Consider the following 19,452-nt stretch of genomic DNA (forward strand, 5'->3'; position numbering starts at 1 on the left):
CTGCAAAAAACATAAAATAGGCAAACATGAGTACAAATGTACCCAGCAAGACTTACATCAGAACTAACTACAAATGCATCATTATCAACAAAGGGGATGGTGGAGTTTGACTGCAGCAAGCCAGCTTTGACTCGGTGGCAATCCTGAACTACGACTGCAAGTAACTCTTTTGAGGTGGCGCACACGAGTCCACATATTCACCATATCAATACACCACTATGGATCCGCTCCCGTCTCCCTACGAGAACGCCATCCATAGCACTCACGCTTATCTTGCGTATTTTAGAGTATCCACTTTCACTTGTCTATGAACTATGCAAGGGGTCCAAGTTTCCATATCCGAGGAATCCGGCTATTCGAATAGATGATGTTAACCCTGCAGGGGTGTACTTCTTCACACACGCTCTCGCCACTTACCGCCCTGTACACGTCATGTACCTCGGCAACCTTCAAGCGGAAGCCGGGCGAGGGAGTCGGCCACGACCTGACTAACCGAACAAGTCTCTAGTCCAGGTTTATCGCCTATTCGGGTTCCATCCGCAAGGAGATCCGGCCGGGGTGTCGCTCACGGCCCCAAACGATGTGAGCAGGGTTCCCAAGCCCACCATCCGGGTGCTACTTGGTACACCGGGCCACTGTGCCTAGTCTGTCCCAAGCCCACCTGTACCGGGTGCCACTTGGTAGACTACTAACACTACCTACAAACACCAGAAACTAGTTGCAACTCCTGGACAGAGATCACGTTGATTAATAAGTCGAGAGGGGCACTTAAGCATTCCAATGTGTGGTAGTAGCTGGTCATGGATCACAAACACAGAACTCAGTTCCTGAGGACGGCTGCAATGAGACAACCCACCATGTACTCCTACATGGCCTCTCACCGCTACCTTTACCAAATCGTGTTCACACACTTAGCTCACACACAGTAGGACATGTTCACACACCTCTGATTCATCCCCGATGAATCAGACCTGACTCAACTCTAAGCAGTAGCAGGCATGACAAACAAGCATGAATGAGTAGGCACAACAGGGCTCAAACAACTCCTACTCATGCTAGTGGGTTTCATCTATTTACTGTGGCAATGACAGGTCATGCAAAGGATAAAGGGGTTCAGCTACCGCAGCAAGTAACAAATATGTTGTTGTTGTCCTAATGCAGTAAAAGAGAGCAGGAGCGAGAGAGTGGGATTTTATCGTAATGAACAAGGGGGTTTTGCTTGCCTGGCACTTCTGAAGATCATATAGCTCTTCATCGGTGTCATCGATCACATCGCCGGTACACGTCTATCGAGAGGGGACAATCACCGGCAACACAGAAGGAAACATAATCAATGCAATGCACAATATGATGCATTCTCATGACATGGCAATATGAATGTGTTTTGGGCTAATGCACCTAGCAACAGATTAAATGAAGTTGGTTTGAATGCAAGATTCAAACTCAAACTCCACATGTGGATATTTAAATGCCATTAATATGATTTGTGCTAAACAGCACCTATAAGTTTTTCTAACATGCATGAAAATGGTACAGATGGATAGATTGGATTTTTCTGATCATTTTTCATATATAATTTATTTAATTTGGAGTTACGGTTGAATTTCTATGAATTTTAGAAGTTTTAGGCATTTTCTGGAATTTCCTGATTATTTATAAAATAAACTAAATTCCAGAAAAGGAATATTGCGTCAGCATGGCGTAAGGCTAAGGTCAGCAGGTCAACTGGGTCGCCCAGAGTCAAACCTGACGTGTGGGGGCCACACGTCAGTGACACAGGTTAGACAGGGGGGTTAGTTTAGTTTAATTAAAGATTAGGGGCACTAGGGCCCACATGTCAGTGTCAGGGGGTTAGATTAGGTGGTGATTAGCTTAAGCTAATCACCTGATGGCGGGGGCCCACCTGTCATGGACCCAGGGGAGGTCAAACCCCTGGTCAAACGAGTCAATCCCGCCGGCGTTGAGTCGCTGGCGAGGCCGAGGCGGCGGAGGCCTTCGGGTTTCTTGCTCCAGTGACCAAACGGACGGAGGAGGGGCTCTACGGATAGCTGGAAGAGCGCCGCGTCTTCCTGTGGAGTCGGTTGGGGTCGGGGCGGCCGGAATCGGCGCCGGCGACGACCTAGGTAGCCGCCGGAGTTCGGTCGAGGTCAAACACGGTGCTGCGGTGCACTAGAGGGGAAACAGAAGGGCTCTGCGGGCTCCTGGGAGGGTGGCGAACTTGGTAACATGCTCGGGTGCAAGCTGGGGTGACCCTGGCCACGGCAGCGCCATGGCCGGCGGCGAGGAGCAATCGGCCGCAGTGGAGAAAGAAGCTAGGGGATGAGCGCGAGCTTGAGAGAAGGGGAAAGAGGAAGAGGGGCTCACAGTGGATCGAATGGAGGGGTCGGCGAGCTCGGGGAAGATTCTGCGACGGCGAATTTACGGCGGCGATCTCCAGGCACCGGGGATGAGGGAGACAGCGTGGGCGGCGATGCAGGGCTCCTGCAGTCGAACGGGCTGGCGTAGACGATGCAGGAGACGATGGCGGTTCTTCTGGGCTTATCGACAGGGCGAGGGGTGGCCGGTGGCCACGGTGGTTGCGAGCGACGTCGGCGGCGCCTCTCGGTCATTGGGGGGGGAAGCAGAGGAGCGAGGGGGAGGGAGGTCCAGAGAGCGAGGGAGAAGTGAGAGGGGGTCGGGGAGGCGCGTGGCGTCACCGGGGCGTCGAGGAGGAGCCAGGCAGGCTGGGAGGGAGGAGGTGGCCGGGGCACGTGGCCTGCGCGCGCCACCGAGCAGCTTCGGGGTGAGGGGGAGGAAGACGACAGGGGGAGAAGCGGCGGTGGGCTAGGCCGCTGGAGGAGCTGGGCCAGGCAGGTAAGTCAGGTAAGTGGCTGGGCTTCTCTCTTTTTTTAAATTTCTGTTCTGTTTTCTTTTATTTAATCTTTTGCCACTGTTTTGAATTTAAAATAATTCAAACAATGCCAAAAACTCCTCTGAATATTTTTATTTTGCTAGATGGACTTTTCCAAAGCTCATAAAATATTTTAGGGGTATTTGAAATTATATTCTAATTATATGAATATAATTCAAATTCAAATAGCTAATGATTTAAATTCAAAGTCCCAAAAATAAATCCTTTTAAAATATTCATTATTTTTGGTTTGGATCAAAACCCTTGCCAAAAATATTAAACATCTAAGAAGAGCATTTTGGAACAATGAATGAGATTTTAGGGTTTTTGCCCTTCTTTTATTTAGGGTTTTGAGGCTTCCAAATTTCCTCAGTTCAAGTTTTCAAAATTTAAACATGATGCAAACACCAGGCAGCACCAGAAGCTAGGGATGTGACAAATTGGGAGTTAATCTTCCAGATGATTGCGTCATTGACAGAATTCTCCAATCACTGCCACCAAGCTACAAGAGCTTCGTGATGAACTATAATACGCAAGGGATGAATAAGACTATTCCCTTGCTCTTCGCAATGCTGAAAGTTGCGGAGGTAGAAATCAAGAAGGAGCATCAAGTGTTGATGGTCAACAAGACCACTAGTTTCAAGAAAAAGGGCAAAGGGAAGAAGAAGGGGAACTCGAAACTCGAAACAAGGACTACGGATTAAGCGAAGAAAAAGGGCAAAGGGAAGAAAAGGGCAAAGGGTATTTGATACTGGTTCTGTTGCTAATATTCGCAACTCGAAACAAGGACTACGGATTAAGCGAAGATTGGCTAAGGACGAGGTGACGATGCGCGTGGGAAACGGTTCCAAAGTCGATGTGATCGCAGTCGGCACGCTACCTCTACATCCACCTTCGGGATTAATATTAGACCTAAATAATTGTTATTTGGTGCCAGCATTAAGCATGGACATTATATCTGGATCTTGTTTGATGCGAGACGGTTATTCATTTAAATCTGAGAATAATGGTTGTTCTATTTATATGAGTAATATCTTTTATGGTCATGCACCCTTAAAGAGTGGTCTATTTTTATTGAATCTCGATAGTAGTGACACACATATTCATAGTGTTGAAGCCAAAAGATGCAGAGTTGATAATGATAGTGCAACTTATTTGTGGCACTGCCGTTTGGGTTATATCGGTATAAAGCGCATGAAGAAACTCCATACTGATGGGCTTTTGGAACCACTCGATTATGAATCACTTGGTACTTGCGAACCGTGCCTTATGGGTAAGATGACAAAAACACCGTTCTCCGGTAATATGGAGAGAGCAACAGATTTGTTGGAAATCATACATACAGATGTATGTGGTCCGATGAACGTTGAGGCTCGTGGCGGATATCGTTATTTTCTCACCTTCACAGATGACTTAAGTAGATATGGGTATATCTACTTAATGAAACACAAGTCTGAAACATTTGAAAAGTTCAAAGAATTTCAGAGTGAAGTTGAAAATCATCGTAACAAGAAAATAAAATTCCTACGATCTGATCGTGGAGGAGAATATTTGAGTTACGAGTTTGGTGTACATTTGAAAAATTGTGGAATAGTTTCGCAACTCATGCCACCCGGAACACCACAGCGTAATGGTGTGTTCGAACGTCGTAATCATACTTTAGTAGATATGGTGCGATCTATGATGTCTTTTACTGATTTACCGCTATCGTTTTGGGGATACGCTGTAGAGACGGCCGCATTCACGTTAAATAGGGCACCATCAAAATCTGTTGATACGACGCCTTATGAACTGTGGTTTGGCAAGAAACCAAAGTTGTCGTTTGTGAAAGTTTGGGGCTACGATGCTTATGTGAAAAAGCTTCAACCTGATAAGCTTGAACCCAAATCGGAGAAATGTGTCTTCATAGGATATCCAAAGGAAACTATTGGATACACCTTCTATCACAGATCCGAAGGCAAGACTTTTGTTGCTAAATTCGGAAACTTTCTAGAGAAGGAGTTTCTCTCGAAAGAAGTGAGTGGGAGGAAAGTAGAACTTGACGAGGTAACTGTACCTACTCCCTTATTGGAAAGTAGTACATCACAAAAACCTGTTTCTGTGACACCTACACCAGTTAGTGAGGAAGCTAATGATGATGATCATGAAACTTCAGAACAAGATACTACTGAACCTCGTAGATCAACCAGAGTGAGATCTGCGCCAGAGTGGTACGGTAATCCTGTTCTGGAAGTCATGCTGCTAGATCATGATGAACCTACGAACTATGAAGAAGCGATGGTGAGCCCAGATTCCGCAAAATGGCTTGAAGCCATGAAATGTGAGATGGGATCCATGTATGAGAACAAAGTATGGACTTTGGTTGACTTGCCCGATGATCGGCAAGCAATTGAGAATAAATGGATCTTCAAGAAGAAGACTGATGCTAACGGTAATATTACTATCTACAAAGCTCGACTTGTCGCAAAAGGTTTTCGGCAAGTTCAAGGGATTGACTACGCTGAGACCTTCTCACCCGTAGCGATGCTTAAGTCCGTCCGAATCATGTTAGCAATTGCCGCATTTTATGATTATGAAATTTGGCAGATGGATGTCAAAACTGCATTCCTGAATGGATTTCTGGAAGAAGAGTTGTATAAGATGCAACTAGAAGGTTTTGTCGATCCAAAGGGAGCTAACAAAGTGCGCAAGCTCCAGCGATCCATTTATGGACTGGTGCAAGCGTCTCGGAGTTGGAATAAATGCTTTGATAGTGTGATCAAAGCATTTGGTTTTATACAGGCTTTTGGAGAAGCCTGTATTTACAAGAAAGTGAGTGGGAGCTCTGTAGCATTTCTGATATTATATGTGGATGACATATTACTAATTTGAAATGATATAGAATTTCTGGATAGCATAAAGGGATACTTGAATAAGAGTTTTTCAATGAAAGACCTCGCTGAAGCTGCCTACATATTAGGCATTAAGATCTATAGAGATAGATCAAGACGCTTAATTGGACTTTCACAAAGCACATACCTTGACAAAGTTTTGAAGAAGTTCAAAATGGATCAAGCAAAGAAAGGATTCTTGCCTGTGTTACAAGGTATGAAGTTGAATAAGACTCAATGCCCGACCACTTCAGAAGATAGAGAGAAAATGAAAGATGTTCCCTATGCTTCAGCCATAGGCTCTATCATGTATGCAATGCTGTGTACCAGACCTGATGTGTGCCTTGCTATAAGTCTAGCAGGGAGGTACCAAAGTGATCCAGGAGTGGATCACTGGACAGCGGTCAAGAACATCCTGAAATACCTAAAAAGGACTAAGGATATGTTTCTCATATATGGAGGTGACAAAGAGCTCATCGTAAAAGGTTGCGTTGATGCAATCTTTGACATTGATCCGGACGATTCTAAATCACAAACCGGATACGTGTTTTCATTAAACAGTGGAGCTGTCAGTTGGTGCAGTTCTAAACAAAGCGTTGTGGAGGGATCTACATGTGAAGCGGAGTACATAGCTGCTTTGGAAGCAGCAAATGAAGGAGTCTGGATGAAGGAGTTCATATCCGATCTAGGTGTCATACCTAGTGCATCGGGTCCAATGAAAATCTTTTGTGACAATACTGGTGCAATTGCCTTGGCAGAGGAATCCAGATTTCACAAGAGAACCAAGCACATCAAGAGACGCTTCAATTCCATCCGGGATCTAGTCCAGGTGGGAGACATAGAGATTTGCAAGATACATACGGATCTGAATGTTGCAGACCCGTTGACTAAGCCTCTTCCACAAGCAAAACATGATCAGCACCAAGGCTCCATGGGTGTAAGAATCATTACTGTGTAATCTAGATTATTGACTCTAGTGCAAGTGGGAGACTGAAGGAAATATGCCCTAGAGGCAATAATAAAGTTATTATTTATTTCCTTATATCATGATAAATGTTTATTATTCATGCTAGAATTGTATTAACCGGAAACATAATACATGTGTGAATACATAGACAAACGGAGTGTCACTAGTATGCCTCTACTTGACTAGCTCGTTATTCAAAGATGGTTATGTTTCCTAACCATGAACAAAGAGTTGTTATTTGATTAATGGGATCACATCATTAGGTGAATGATCTGATTGACATGACCCATTCCATTAGCTTAGCACCCGATCGTTTAGTATGTTGCTATTGCTTTCTTCATAACTTATACATGTTCCTATGACTATGAGATTATGCAACTCCCGTTTGCCGGAGGAACAATTTGTGTGCTACCAAACGTCATAATGTAAATGGGTGATTATAAAGGTACTCTACAGGTGTCTGCAAAGGTACATGTTGGGTTGGCGTATTTCGAGATTAGGATTTGTCACTCCGATTGTCGGAGAGGTATCTCTGGGCCCTCTCGGTAATGCACATCACATAATCCTTGCAAGCGTTGCAACTAATGAGTTAGTTGTGAGATGATGTATTACGGAACGAGTAAAGAGACTTGCCGGTAACGAGATTGAACTAGGTATTGAGATACCGACGATCGAATCTCGGGCAAGTAACATACCGATGACAAAGGGAACAACGTATGTTGTTATGCGGTCTGACCGATAAAGATCTTCCTAGAATATGTAGGAGCCAATATGAGCATCTAGGTTCCGCTATTGGTTATTGACCGGAGACGTGTCTCGGTCATGTCTACACTGTTCTCGAACCCGTAGGGTCCGCACGCTTAAGGTTTCGATGACAGTTATATTATGAGTTTATGAGTTTTGATGTACCGAAGTTAGTTCGGAGTCCCGGATGTGATCATGGACATGACAAGGAGTCTCGAAATGGTCGAGACATAAAGATTGATATATTGGACGGCTATATTCGGACACCGGAAGTGTTCCGAGTGATTTCGGAGAAAACCGGAGAGCCGGAGGGTTACCGGAACACCCCCGGGAGAATTAATGGGCCATATGGGCCTTAGTGGAGAGAGAGAAGGGCAGCCAAAGTTGGGCCGCACGCCTCCTACCCCTAGTCTGAATTGGACTAGGAGAGGGGGGGCGGCGCCCCCCTTTCCTTCTCCCTCCCCACTTCTTTCCCCCTCCTAGTAGGAGTCCTACTCCTACTAGGAGGAGGACTCCTCCTTGGCGCGCCATAGGGAGCCGGCCGGCCTCCTCCCCTTGATCCTTTATATACGGGGGCAGGGGGCACCCCTAGACACACAAGTTGATCCACGTGATCATATTCTCAGCCGTGTGCGGTGCCCCCTTCCACCATAATCCTCGATAATATTGTAGCGGTGCTTAGGCGAAGCCCTGCGACGATAGTACATCAAGATCGTCACCACGCCGTCGTGCTGACGGAACTCTTCCCCGACACTTTGCTGGATCGGAGTTCGGGGATCGTCATCGAGCTGAACGTGTGCTAAAACTCGGAGGTGCCGTAGTTTTGGTGCTTGATCGTTCGGGCCGTGAAGACGTACGACTACATCAACCGCGTTGTGCTAACGCTTCCGCTGTCGGTCTACAAGGGTACGTAGATCACACTCTCCCCTCTCATTGCTATGCATCACCATGATCTTGCGTGTGCGTAGGAATTTTTTTGAAATTACTACGTTCCCCAACAGGGGAGGGGGTCGGGGCACCTAGACCTGGGTTCCATGGTGAAGCTCCTCTGACTATTTCGTGTCCTCTAAATTCGGTGATGCTAGATTTGTGTTCAGCATTGCCATATGTAATTTTGATATGGCGTCAGATAGAAATAATATTTCATTAGATTTTCTACCTTAATTGTGCCCATATGTAATTTTGGCACACATTTAAAACTTCCTTTTATAACTTTGTATATTTGGTGTCCATTTAAATATTTTAAATTTACGTGCACCGACCGTTGGCCCCTTATATTGTGGGAGCGTAAAAAATCGTATACACGCGAATAGTTTCCATGTGATGTAGCAATTCATGTTTGAACGCTTCTTGTGCGACACACGTCATCTCGCTGAGCTCATCAAGCCGTGAAATATGATTGGGCCGACACATGTCATCTCAGAGAGCTCATCAATCCATCAATGGTGTTTATAGAATATGCCGAGTTAAGACAAAAAAAAGTTAACTTCTACAGGAAAAATAGAGCCCATTAGTAAGGATTCCCTACCGATAACGAGGCAAGTGCACCAACAGACTCGTCATTAATAAATATGCACAACTTACACGCCAAATTGGTGACCCTCACTCATTATTTTCATCCCATCTCACAACCTAGACCAGTACCGGGCTCCCGGCTCAATGCAACTACATACTGCATACAAAAATTATTAAAGTTCTCTTTGCTACCCCAGTATGATGCCCTCGAGGCCTATTGCACTCTTTGGATACCACAATCAGAACTCTGCTATACCCCATTGTACTTGAGCCACCACAACCTCTCCCCTACCAGAGCCCCTCTCCCCATATCCGAGAAAGTGAACCTAGGTCTCGGATCCAGACTGTTGGATGTCACATACCCCTCAAGCATGTGGCCTCCACTAGTAGTGAGATCGGTGGTTGTATAGCTTGATGTGATGAGTAGTGGGAGTGTCTTAGGTGCCCAGTGGCTTGCGGTGGGAGAACTTGCACCAATGTGTAGGTTTTCTGAGTCGTGCTGCAATGACGTGTAGAGGAACCTACAGATGTCAAGATCCCAAGGCTGATGCCTCCAAGCAATCGACTTTTTCCCGTGTGGCCTCCCACTAACAGACCTGCCTCCTTCAACCTTCCCGAACTAGATTCACATGCCTTGATGGTGGCAGCAAGGCGATCAGCAACATCGAGTAGTTATTAGAGCGACATGGCATGGTGCTCCACCTGTCGGACAACATCACATCACTGACTGGGAAAAGTTACGACCATTCATTGGTATAGTACACACAACACTAATAGGGTAAAACTGATGGTACTCAGAGGTGATTCCCAACATTGATAATGAGTTTAAAAAGCAAGATTCTAATACCAATAATACAAAATTCACCCTCTAATCCGCCACCCTCTCCCAAACTGGCAACGCCTTAACCCCCACCCCACCCCCAACACATGCACACAAACACACATGTTGTCCCACTCTCATCCACCGGAGCCCCCCTTGGCCTCCTCCACTAGAGCGCCCCGCTTCTCTCTCACGAAGCCCCTGAACCCCTTTCTCAAATGTGGGGGACTCACCTCCCAGATCTAGGAGTCTTTGAGTCCCCCCCCCCCCACTCGAGTGTTGCACCCCTTCAATCATCCCTCCACCATACATGGAGTATTCAATGGTGGTGCGAGTGGGAGTAGTGTGCTACCGGTAAGCAACACATGTTCCAACTGCTCGTGGTTAAGCACATTGTGTTTCTAAAGTTGTGCCAAAATTTCCATATATGTGAACTGGATGTGGTTCCATATATTCAGGGTTGAATATGCTTCCACCAGCAGTAGTACTCACACTATTAATAGTGAATGAGTTCTTTCTCACATTCCGCGGTTGTCAGCCTATGAGACAACCTGAGATTGTCCTCCTCTTTATCAACTGAGGTGACTTCCAAGCGCTGGACTTCTGCTTGGGCGAGGCTTCGCTCTCCACGAAGATGGAGGGTCTCCATGTCCAAGTGTGTTTATATTGGATGAATCACCCAAGGATTAATTACAAGATATGGTATCAAACTGGAAGAATATTGCATAAGATTTACTCCCTTAATTGTGCCCATATGTAATTTTGGCACCCATTTAAACTTTCCTTTAATAACTTTGTAAATTTCATCCATTTAAAACTTCTAAATTTACACGTTCAACCGTTGGCACCTTGTATCGCAAGAGCATGACATATTGTACGCATGCAAATGGTTTCCACACAACATAACAGTTCACTTTGGAATGCTTCATGTGTGACACACATCATCCCACTGAGCTCGATCATCAAGGCGCACAAATGAGTTGAGTGAGCACAAGTCAATGTTGCTCCTATCCAACAGGTCAAAGAAAGACATTTTAACCAGCGACCTGAAAAGCCATCGATGATGTTTGTAACATATGCCCTATTAAGTGAAAAAAGTAAACATATAGGGCCTAAAATAGCGTCCATAACCATAAGTAGTGATTCCTTATCGCTAGTGGGTCAATTGCACCAACGTACATGTGATTCGTACGATATGTACAACTTACGCACCAAAGTGGTGAGCTGAAGTGGTTATTTTTGTCCCTCCTAGCATATGCCGGGAGGACCCATCTTGCTCAGAATAGCACAACCTTTGAGTTGTAGGAGAAGATATGACCACCTTCCAAACAAGAAACATCAATTTTTTTTTCTTCACCAGGCCACGTGTTGGTATTGATCATCTACCCTCGACTGACTCGAGTGTTGTACCTTTATGCTGAAGGATCCCCCATTCGGCTTTTCCACTACTAAAGTATACGACGGTGAATTCTGGACTACCGCCAAGTTTATTCGGATGAGCCAGGTGGAGAGCAGTCAAGGAAGGAGGATATGAACCCGGTACCCATCACATGAGCTCCTAAAGTGTGATGGTCTTTCAGAACCCCGGCCTAGTCTTACGGAGCATCCTGTGCCTCTTTGGCTGATCGGTGTGAGGTTTGGTTGTGCTCTATGGGTCATCCTAGCGGTTGGTGCTATGGTTGGTTTCTTCTCCTGTTTTAGGTGTCGGGTGTCTCGCTATCTTACTCCATGCTCGGCCTTCAAATGCTGTGTACTGTGGCTCGTTTGTTTACTGTCTGCTGTGTACGCCTTCATTTTCTTTTTCCCGTGGAAATACAAGGTGATGGATCATGAAAGCAAGGGGTTCGACGGCAAATGACGGAGGTCCATTGTGACTTTCTGGATCTGAGAGAGGCGAGGAAATGATGAAAGTTGCGCATTTTATGTACACTAGCCTTCTTCTAAGAAGGACCGCCTGCCCGCGATGTTGTTCGGGAATGTATTGAAACGTTACAGTGTGAGGCTGACACACTGTTTTAGCTCATATATCACGGCGAAGTCATGTGTTGTTTCACTGCGTATGCCTCCTTTTGGGCACGCCGCTTCTCTTCACAATGCCTCTTATGCTCCAATTTATCCATACACACGGAAGAACCTTCGCTTGGCTTTGAGGTGTCTAGGGAGGACGACTTCCTCTCCCTATACCATGATGACAAGCTAGATCACAAAACTAAGAAACTAGGCTCGCGTCGAGCGGCCGGTTCGGTGCGCGTGTTGGTCGCATCCTGCCAGCCTGTTTTGTTGACGCTAGGTGAATGTTGGTTGTACCATGACCTTTTTGCCATCGCGTCCCCTTGGCCGAATAGCATGCTTTCCAATGTCTTCAAGATATTTGGGTTATGTTGTTTGCCCGGATGGCCCTGTACCTCAGTTGTTTTCAGTAGGAGTCGTCCCCGGTTCCGATGGTTCAGGACATGTACCATGTGGGGTTTAACTGATCTTCCTATTGAGCCGGCTGTTGGGTTATCGTGGACGGAAAAAGCAGGGCATGGGCAACTATCATCGTTATCTTCCATTTGCACAATACAAATATAATCACTTGCAGACCATTCACGAGAAACATCCTTCAAATGGTTCACCTACTTTTTGGTTGTATTAGTTGCTACACGTTTGGATGTAGTTTGTTTTGGCAGGGATGGCTGCAGCTGGTCTCCTCAAATACTCCGTTCGTCTCGGTGCAAAGGGTGTGCGTGTAGTTCTAGTCCATCATAGTTCGTTTAGCTTATATTTTACGTTTCAAATAGTACGCTTAACTTTCGGGCTGTAGTTAGTCTCTGATGACCACGACATGACCGGGTAGCAAGGGCGGTTAGGCTAGTACCTGGACCGAAAGGACATGTGACTCAGCCATAGTTGCTCGAAAGAGTGTGTGTCCGGGAGCTTAAAAAAGCCTAATGCCATGACATGCGCAAAAGGACGGGTCGACTCGGGCAACCCAAGTCGGAACACCCAAGTAATAACACAACGAGGCAACCAACCTACAAAGCTACCTCCCAAAGGCTGGTTTGGCTTATGTTTTAACTTCCATTTGGTCATTCACATCTGATCATTTATATTGTATCCATGTGTATTATTACTCATGCTAATGGCCTTTGGGGATGATTTATAGAAAAAACATGTGCTGACGTGCTGCCCATAGTGTTGCTTAACTTCCTGGCTTCAGTTTCAAATTGAGCAATGGGTCATCTAGTGAAGATAAAATATGGAGCAAATAAAAGGCTTGCACACTTTTGCTTCTTATTTGGTTCTTGCTGGCTCAATGCAACTAAAATTTACATGAAAATGTGACAAAACTAAACCATAACTCATCTATGTGATCATTCCAACCGACAATAAATCAAAACGGGAAATTCATTTGGCCATCTTTTTATAAAACCGTAAATCCAAAGTTTGTACAAAATAATAAAGCATTTCAAATAATTTTTTTATTTAAGATTCTTTTTCACATGGTCAAATATTATAATATACATTCTCTCACATCAAAAATAGATATCTATAATATTTTGAGAACTTCAATTTATAAATTTTTAAAATCCGTGAAAACCATGATAATATTATCATAGCGAATGGACATGTAGCCTAGTGGTTACATTGACCTTAGTAGCACCCTAGGTCATGGGTTCGACTCCCAGTGGGAGCGGATTAAACAGGTGTGGGCAGAAAATTCCAGAATAAAAGGACTGTAGGGTTGTTGCTCTACAGTAAATATTATCACATCTATATATTTGAGCCCAAAATTATTCCAAATTTATCCAAGCTTTATAATGGAACTCAAAACCTTCCCTAGTAGGGACATCACATAGTCATGTTTAAAATTTCCAAAGTACATAGAAAATACACAAAAGGCAAATTAATTAACATAGACTTGCTTAACATAAGATCTATCTAAGAATCCAGAGTATTTAACCAAAAACTACCACAATTCGCGGAAACGTGACAGAAAACTACCACTTTACGATTTTGTCCTGAAAACTACCACTTTTTTATTAATCCGTGGCAAAAAACTACCAAGTGTGAAAACTGCTCGCTTTGTCTGGGTTAAACGCGAATCTGACTGCCCGACCCCACACATAAACAAGCTAAAAATGCAATCGGGTCCCTAGTTTTTCTTCAAAAAAGCAATCGGGTCCTCCGCCTCCTTCTCCTCCTCGTCGCCGGCCTCCTCCTCCACACATAAACTAGGGACCCTCCACCACAGGCGAGCGAACTGCTTCGAGTTCGGAGCAAGGAAGGGAGCGGTGTGCGCCAGAAGCATCGAGACGAAGCGGAGAATGGGGGCGCCGCTCCGCCGCCTCCCGCTCCTCCTGCTCCTCGTCCTAGCCCTCTCGCCGGAGGGGATGCGGTGGCCGGCGGCAGCCGCGGCGGCGGCGCGGCGCATCGCGCCGCTGCCCACCGCCGCGCTGCGCCGCCTCTACGACACCTCCAACTACGGCAGGCTGCAGCTCCACAACGGCCTCGCCCTCTCCCCCCAGATGGGGTAATCCCGCCCGTCCCCTCCCCTCCCCCGCTCCCCGCGGCTCCTCAGCTTTCTCTCGCTCTGCTGCTGCTTTGACTCACGCTTTGATCTCTCTGTTTCTGTCTGCTGGGCGGAGAGGGTTGCGATTGCGATCGAAATTTCAGAGACTAATCGCCGTGTGGGCGCTGCGTGCAGGTGGAACAGCTGGAATTTCTTCGCCTGCAACATCAACGACACGCTCATCCGCGAGACAGGTTCGGCCCCCCGCGGGATCCCTGACTCCCTGTACTGTAAATAATCCTTGTTAAATCTGCGATTCCCCATTCGCAGTTTGAAGGAGAAGAAGGCGGAGGACCCGATTGCTTTTTTGAAGAAAAACTAGGGACCAGATTGCATTTTTAGCCTGTTTATGTGTGAGGTCGGGCAGTCAGATTCGCGTTTAACCCAGGCAAAGCGAGCAGTTTTCACACTTGGTAGTTTTTTGCCACGGATTAATAAAAAAATGGTAGTTTTCGGGACAAAATCGTAAAGTGGTAGTTTTCTGTCACGTTTCCGCGAATTGTGGTAGTTTTTGGTTAAATACTCAAGAATCCAAGAAAAACAATATGCACCACATGTCCTGTAGATCCTAGATGCCAGTCACCCGTAGATGTCATTCAAAACAAGTTCATGCTCAAATAGGCTGCACTGTTTTTGACTACTAGCAAAGTGGCCAGTCCGATGTGAGGGCTAGAAATCTATAAAGTGGTATCACATTCACAAATATGAGCCTTTTCCAAGCATAGTTTTGATTTGGGTATGTTTGATTTAATCACTGGTATATTAATATATATGTTATGTAGTAATCTACTGTGTTGTTATGCATAGTGTACTAACCTTTTTTTGTAATCAATGATTCTTATTTGTACCAGCAAATAATAATAATAATAATAATAGTTTCTATTTGTGTCAGTTTCTAGCCTTTTGATCATAGTAATATTATATTAATAGCGTTAGAGTTTGATTTCGAAATACATGCCTTTATGCATCTGCTTCTGTAAATTAAGACAATGCAAACCATCCACAAAAATAATTATGAAATGATGATTATCATTTTTAATTGGATGCTTACAAAATAAGATTTAGTTGTACACTAACTCCCTAATCAAAGAATGTGTTCAATTTCCCAACATACTATTTTCATGTCTAGATGGCCACTTCATCTTGCTCCTTCTCATGTCTTTCTAGGAATGGTTACCGACATCCCCTTTTGTCCTTGTGCTCTTGCTACACGATCGTGCGCACAATCCCAAGTAAGTAATTTCAACTCTAATTTATCTTTCCCTTGTTGTAACTAATAATAAATTCATGAAAAAAATTGGTTTGCATTGCACACACACACACTGTGCTAGTGAATTCTTAATGGATCATTTTAAAAATCAAAATCATTGCAATAAAAGTTTAATAAAATTCACATCTTCAAATAAAATTATTGTTGGCTCAATAATGAGATGTTTTCGTGAGAGAGATTCTTTAAAAACCTGCCAACTAAGAATTCGCAAAAGCATTGTAAAAAATATAAATTTGGTACTGCAACTTTTACTCACTGATCCAGCATCACCCTTGGTAATCATATGTTAGGTATCATAACTACATTAGATTACTATAAACATATGTCTATGGCCGAGTAGCTGAATAATATTTTACTAATATAAACATATGTAATGACCTTTTTTACACCATATTAGTTCTTACATTCTGGACACATGCTCAAGCTATATATAATCATGCCGTCAAATTTTTACTATAATTTAATACATAATTTTAGGGCATGTACAATGATTGATCAGATGATTTTACCTTCTTTATTTCACACTACTTAGATAAGACAAAAAGTTCTGCAATACACTGCCTCTTAGTATCATCTGAATTCAATAACCGCTTATACGCGTCAAATAATATGTGTTGCTCAAATAATAAGGTGGGATGAAAATATTGAAGGAAATATGCCCTAGAGGCAATAATAAAGTTATTATTTATTTCCTTATATAATGATTAATGTTTATTATTCATGCAAGAATTGTATTAACCGGAAACATGATACATGTGTGAATACATAGACAAACAGAGTGTCACTAGTATGCCTCTACTTGACTAGCTCGTTGATCAAAAGATGGTTATGTTTCCTAGCCATAGACATGAGTTGTCATTTGATTAACGGTATCACATCATTAGGAGAATGATGTGATTGACTTGACCCATTCCGTTAGCTTAGCACTTGATCATTTAGTATGTTGCTATTGCTTTCTTCATGACTTATACATGTTCCTATGACTATGAGATTATGCAACTCCCATTTACCGGAGGAACACTTTGTGTGCTACCAAACGTCACAACGTAACTGGGTGATTATAAAGGTGCTCTCCAGGTGTCTCCGAAGGTACTTGTTGAGTTGGCGTATTTCGAGATTAGGATTTGTCACTCTGATTGTCGGAGAGGTATCTCTGGGCCCACTCAGTAATGCACATCACTATAAGCCTTGCAAGCATTGTAACTAATGAGTTAGTTGCAGGATGATGTATTACGGAACGAGTAAAGAGACTTGCCGGTAACACGATTGAACTAGGTATTGAGATACCGACGATCGAATCTCGGGCAAGTAACATACCAATGACAAAGGGAGAAACGTATGTTGTTATGCCGTTTGACCGATAAAGATCTTCGTAGAATATGTGGGATCCAATATGAGCATCCAGGTTCCGCTATTGTTTATTGACCGGAGACGTGTCTCGGTCATGTCTACATAGTTCTTGAACCCGTAGGGTCCGCACGCTTAAAGTTCGGTGACGATTGGTATTATGAGTTTTTGTGTTTTGATGTACCGAAGGTAGTTCGGAGCCCCGGATATGATCACAGACATGATGAGGAGTCTCTAAATGGTCGAGACGTAAAGATCGATATATTGGACAACTATGTTCGGATACCGGAAAGGTTCCGGAAGGTTTTGGACATATACCAAGTACCGGGTGTTACCGGAACCCCCCCCCCTCGGGGGGGGGGGGCTTAATGGGCCTACATGGGCCTTAGTGGAAATAGAGGGTGCTACCTCTTGAGCACTGCGTTGGATTTCCCCGAAGAGGAGAGGATGATGCAGCAAAGTAGCGTAAGTATTTCCCTCAGTTTTTGAGAACCAAGGTATCAATCCAGTAGGAGGCTACGCACGAGTCCCTCGTACCTACACAAAAACAATAGCTGAACACAACCAACGTGCTTAGGGGTTGTCAATCCCTTCATGGTCACTTGCGAAAGTGAGATCTGATAGGGATGATAAATAATATTTTTGGTATTTTTGGTATAGAGATGCAAAGTAAAAAGTAAAAGGCAAAGTAAAAGCAAAGAAATAATAAAGTAATGGAGATTGATATGATGAGAAAGAGACCCGGGGGCCATAGGTTTCACTAGTGGCTTCTCTCAAGAGCATAAGTATTCTACGGTGGGTGAACAAATTATTGTTGAGCAATTGACAGAATTGAGCATAGTTACGAGAATATCTAGGTATGATCATGTATATAGGCATCACGTCCGAGACAAGTAGGCCGACTCCTGCCTGCATCTACTACTATTACTCCACTCATCGACTGCTATCCAGAATGCATCTAGAGTATTAAGTTAAAAACAGAGTAACGCCTTAAGCAAGATGACATGATGTAGAAGGATAGTTTCATGCAATATGATAAAAAACCCATCTTGTTATCCTCGATGGCAACGATACAATACGTGCCTTGCTGCCCCTTCTGTCACTGGGAAAGGATACCACAAGATCGAACCCAAAGCTAAGCACTTCTCCCATGGCAAGAACAACCAATCTAGTAGGACAAACCAAACTGATAATTCGAAGAGACTTGCGAAGATAACCAATCATACATAAAAAAATTCAGAGAAGATTCAAATATTATTCATAGATAGACTGGATCATAAACCCACAATTCATCGGTCTCAACAAACACACCGCAAAAAGAAGATTACATCGAATAGATCTCCATAAGAGAGGGGGAGAACATTGTATTGAGATCCAAAAAGAGAGAAGAAGTCATCTAGCTACTAACTATGGACCCGTAGGTCTGAAATAAACTACTCACACTTCATCAGAGGGGCTTGGATGGTGATGTATAAGCCCTCCCTGATCGATGCCCCCTCCGGCGGAGCTCCGGAACAGGACCCAAGATGGGATCTCGTAGATACAAAAAGTTGCGGCAGTGGAATTAGGTTTTTGGCTCCGTCCCCGATCGTTTGGGGATACGTGGATATATATGGGAGGAAGAAGTACGTCGGTGGAGCTTCGAGGGGCCCACGAGGCAGGGGGCACGCCCTGGGGGGGCGCCCTCCACCCTCGTGACCGCCTCGTGGCTTTCTTGACGGAGGGTCCAAGTCTCCTAGGTCTTATCTGATGAGAACATCACGTTTCCGAAGGTTTCATTCCGTTTGGACTCCATTTGATATTTTGTTTCTCTGAAACACTGAAATAGGCAAAAACCAGCAATTCTGGGCTGGGCCTCCAGTTAATAGGTTAGTCCCAAAAATAATATAAAAGTGGAAAATAAAGCCTAATATAGTCCAAAACAGTAGATAATATAGCATGAAGCAATCAAAAATTATAGATACGTTGGACACGTATCAAGCATCCCCAAGCTTAATTCCTACTCGTCCTCGAGTAGGTAAATGATAAAAACAGAATTTTTGATGTGGAGTGCTACTTGGCATAATTTTAATGTAATTCTTCTTAATTGTGGTATGAATATTCACATCCGAAAGATTCAAGACAAAAGTTCATATTGACATAAAAATGATAATACTTCAAGCATACTAACTAAGCAATTATGTCTTCTTAAAATAACATGGCCAAAGAAAGTTCATCCCTACAAAATCATATAGTTTAGTCATGTTTCATTTTCGTCACACAAGAATGCTCTCATCATGCACAACCCCGATGACAAGCCAAGCAATTGTTTCATACTTTAGTAATCTCAAACCTATAAACTTACACGCAATATATGAGCGCGAGCCATGGACATAGCACTATGGGTGGAATAGAATATAATGAGGGGGGTTATGTGGAGAAGACAAAAAAGGAGAAAGTCTCACATCAACGAGGCTAATCAATGGGCTATGGAG

At 44.1% G+C, this 19,452-nt stretch overlaps 1 protein-coding gene across 1 annotated transcript; it reads left to right on the forward strand.

Annotated features, from left to right (window-relative positions):
• Positions 1–14,045: 14,045 nt before the first annotated feature.
• On the forward strand, positions 14,046–14,683 carry LOC123129764 (alpha-galactosidase-like). Its single transcript, XM_044549799.1, has 3 exons — positions 14,046–14,322; positions 14,497–14,586; positions 14,632–14,683. The coding sequence occupies exons 1-3, from the start codon at positions 14,117–14,119 to the stop codon at positions 14,681–14,683; spliced, it is 348 nt and encodes a 115-aa protein (XP_044405734.1). The 5' UTR covers positions 14,046–14,116.
• The last annotated feature ends 4,769 nt before the right edge of the window (positions 14,684–19,452 follow it).

Source organism: Triticum aestivum, chromosome 6A (genome assembly GCF_018294505.1).
Source record: "Triticum aestivum cultivar Chinese Spring chromosome 6A, IWGSC CS RefSeq v2.1, whole genome shotgun sequence".
NCBI classification, from domain to species: domain Eukaryota; kingdom Viridiplantae; phylum Streptophyta; class Magnoliopsida; order Poales; family Poaceae; genus Triticum; species Triticum aestivum.

Coding starts and splice junctions, on each gene's coding strand:
- LOC123129764 (XM_044549799.1), top strand. CDS start 14,117: ATGGGGGCGCCGCTCCGCCGCCTCCCGCTCCTCCTGCTCCTCGTCCTA. Junction 14,323..14,496: donor GCCCTCTCCCCCCAGATGGG/GTAATCCCGCCC, acceptor CGCTGCGTGCAG/GTGGAACAGCTGGAATTTCT. Junction 14,587..14,631: donor CGCGGGATCCCTGACTCCCT/GTACTGTAAATA, acceptor CCCCATTCGCAG/TTTGAAGGAGAAGAAGGCGG.